Source organism: Tupaia chinensis, unplaced genomic scaffold, assembly GCF_000334495.1.
Source record: "Tupaia chinensis unplaced genomic scaffold, TupChi_1.0 Scaffold000047_1, whole genome shotgun sequence".
NCBI classification, from domain to species: Eukaryota; Metazoa; Chordata; class Mammalia; order Scandentia; family Tupaiidae; genus Tupaia; species Tupaia belangeri.
In genome coordinates this window covers 4,810,924-4,812,383 of record NW_006159505.1, presented here as the reverse complement: position 1 = coordinate 4,812,383, position 1,460 = coordinate 4,810,924, and the positions used below count along the sequence as shown (strand labels likewise).

The following is a 1,460-nucleotide window of genomic DNA, read 5'->3' as shown; positions in this document are numbered from 1 at the left end:
TCCCCCTGGTGGGGGGGGGGGCGGTGAGGGAACTGCCAGGGGCCATTAACAGCATAGCACTGGGGCTGGGGAGGTGGTTCTCTAATATCCTTAAGAACTGAGAACAGTGGACAGTACTGCCCCATCTCGCAGGTGAGGGAAGCAAGGTGAGGGACGGGAAGTGATGTAACAGAGGTCTCAACGACTGATGAGTGGCAGGATGGAGAATAAACCAGACTCGATGCCAGGCTGCCTGGTCTGAGTAGGCTTCAATTGATGATCCACCCCTCACTGCAGACCCAGAGGATAAAGGAAGCATGGGCGGGGGTGTGTGGTGCAGCACACTTCCCCAAAAGCCGGGGAAGGTGTTGTGGCCTTGGCCTGCAGCAACATGCAACCTTCCTTGGAGTGCTTGCCAGCCTGCCTCAGGGCTTTTCCCCACCACGTCCCTGCAGTTTCATAACTGCGGGCGGAAGCCCCCAAGGCCCTACACAGCCTCGGCTGAGACAGCTCACCCCGCACTCACCCCATCTTCTAGACCCCTCTCGTGACAGCGCAGGTCCTCCGTTGGAGTTCTTACTCCTGGCAGCCTCAGCTCGACGCTCTCCTCGCAGGACCCCAGAGTAGGCTGCTATGAGGGTCTTCATGCTGAAGCCGGTGCGTGTCACGGCCCTGCGGTATGCCGCCTCGCCCCGCGCCCCTGGCCCATGCGCCGGCCGCGGGGGCCAGGGCTTCGCGCAGAGCACGGGCGCCGGGGGCTGCACCCAAGCCGGGGCGGCTACAGAGCACGGAGAGGGGCCGGCTGCCCGGGCGGAGAGGCGAACAGCACGCGCTGAGCCGAGCCGGCCACTGCGGTGCGTTAGGAGCGCAGCCTTTATAACCTCCCAACGGGGCGGGGCGCGGCGCGGGGCGGAGGGACGGGGCGGGGCGTTCCACCCGCGGCCTGCACCATCTCTTCGCGGGGGCAACGCTCCTGGTTTCGTCTCGGCACATGCCCTGGCGGCGTGGGTGCCCCACGAGGGCCCCTGCTGTGCGCGGACGAGGCGATAGGGTAGAAAGATGAGCCTCGGTGGGCTTTCTTTCCGAGGGGCGTGCTGGGTCATTCCGGGTGCTGCATCATTGCGCCCCCAGCGCTCCCCCGGGGAGGTTGGTATGGCCAGGAGCGAGAACGTGGGCCAGGAAACCGAGCACGTGCGGACCAGTGGGTGTCAGCGGCTGGAGTGCTTCCTCCCGCAGCGCGTGCGTTTTGCTGTAGGCATGGAGGTCCTGCCACTTGCCAGTGATTTGGGGATTAGCTAGGGCAAGGCTGAGCTGGTAAACCGCCCAGAGCTCCAGTGCTGTTTCATCTGCCAGGAAACCTCGCGAACATCTGTGGCAATCCTAGCTCGATCAGCTTAGGTCCCGACCCCAGGATGCATAACGTGAGTGAGACTGAAAGCTACAAAGACTGTCCCGTGCACATGGGGACTGTGCTGGGTGAG

At 64.0% G+C, this 1,460-nt stretch overlaps 1 protein-coding gene across 1 annotated transcript in view; it reads right to left on the bottom strand.

Moving 5' to 3' along the window:
• Positions 1-844, bottom strand: part of DGAT2 (diacylglycerol O-acyltransferase 2) — a 32,472-nt gene extending 31,628 nt beyond the window's left edge. The window contains exon 1 of the mRNA XM_006141009.3: positions 506-844. Within this exon, the coding sequence (XP_006141071.1) occupies positions 506-626 (121 nt within the window). The 5' untranslated portion in view covers positions 627-844. The remainder of the gene's footprint in view (positions 1-505) is intronic.
• Positions 845-1,460: the final 616 nt, after the last annotated feature.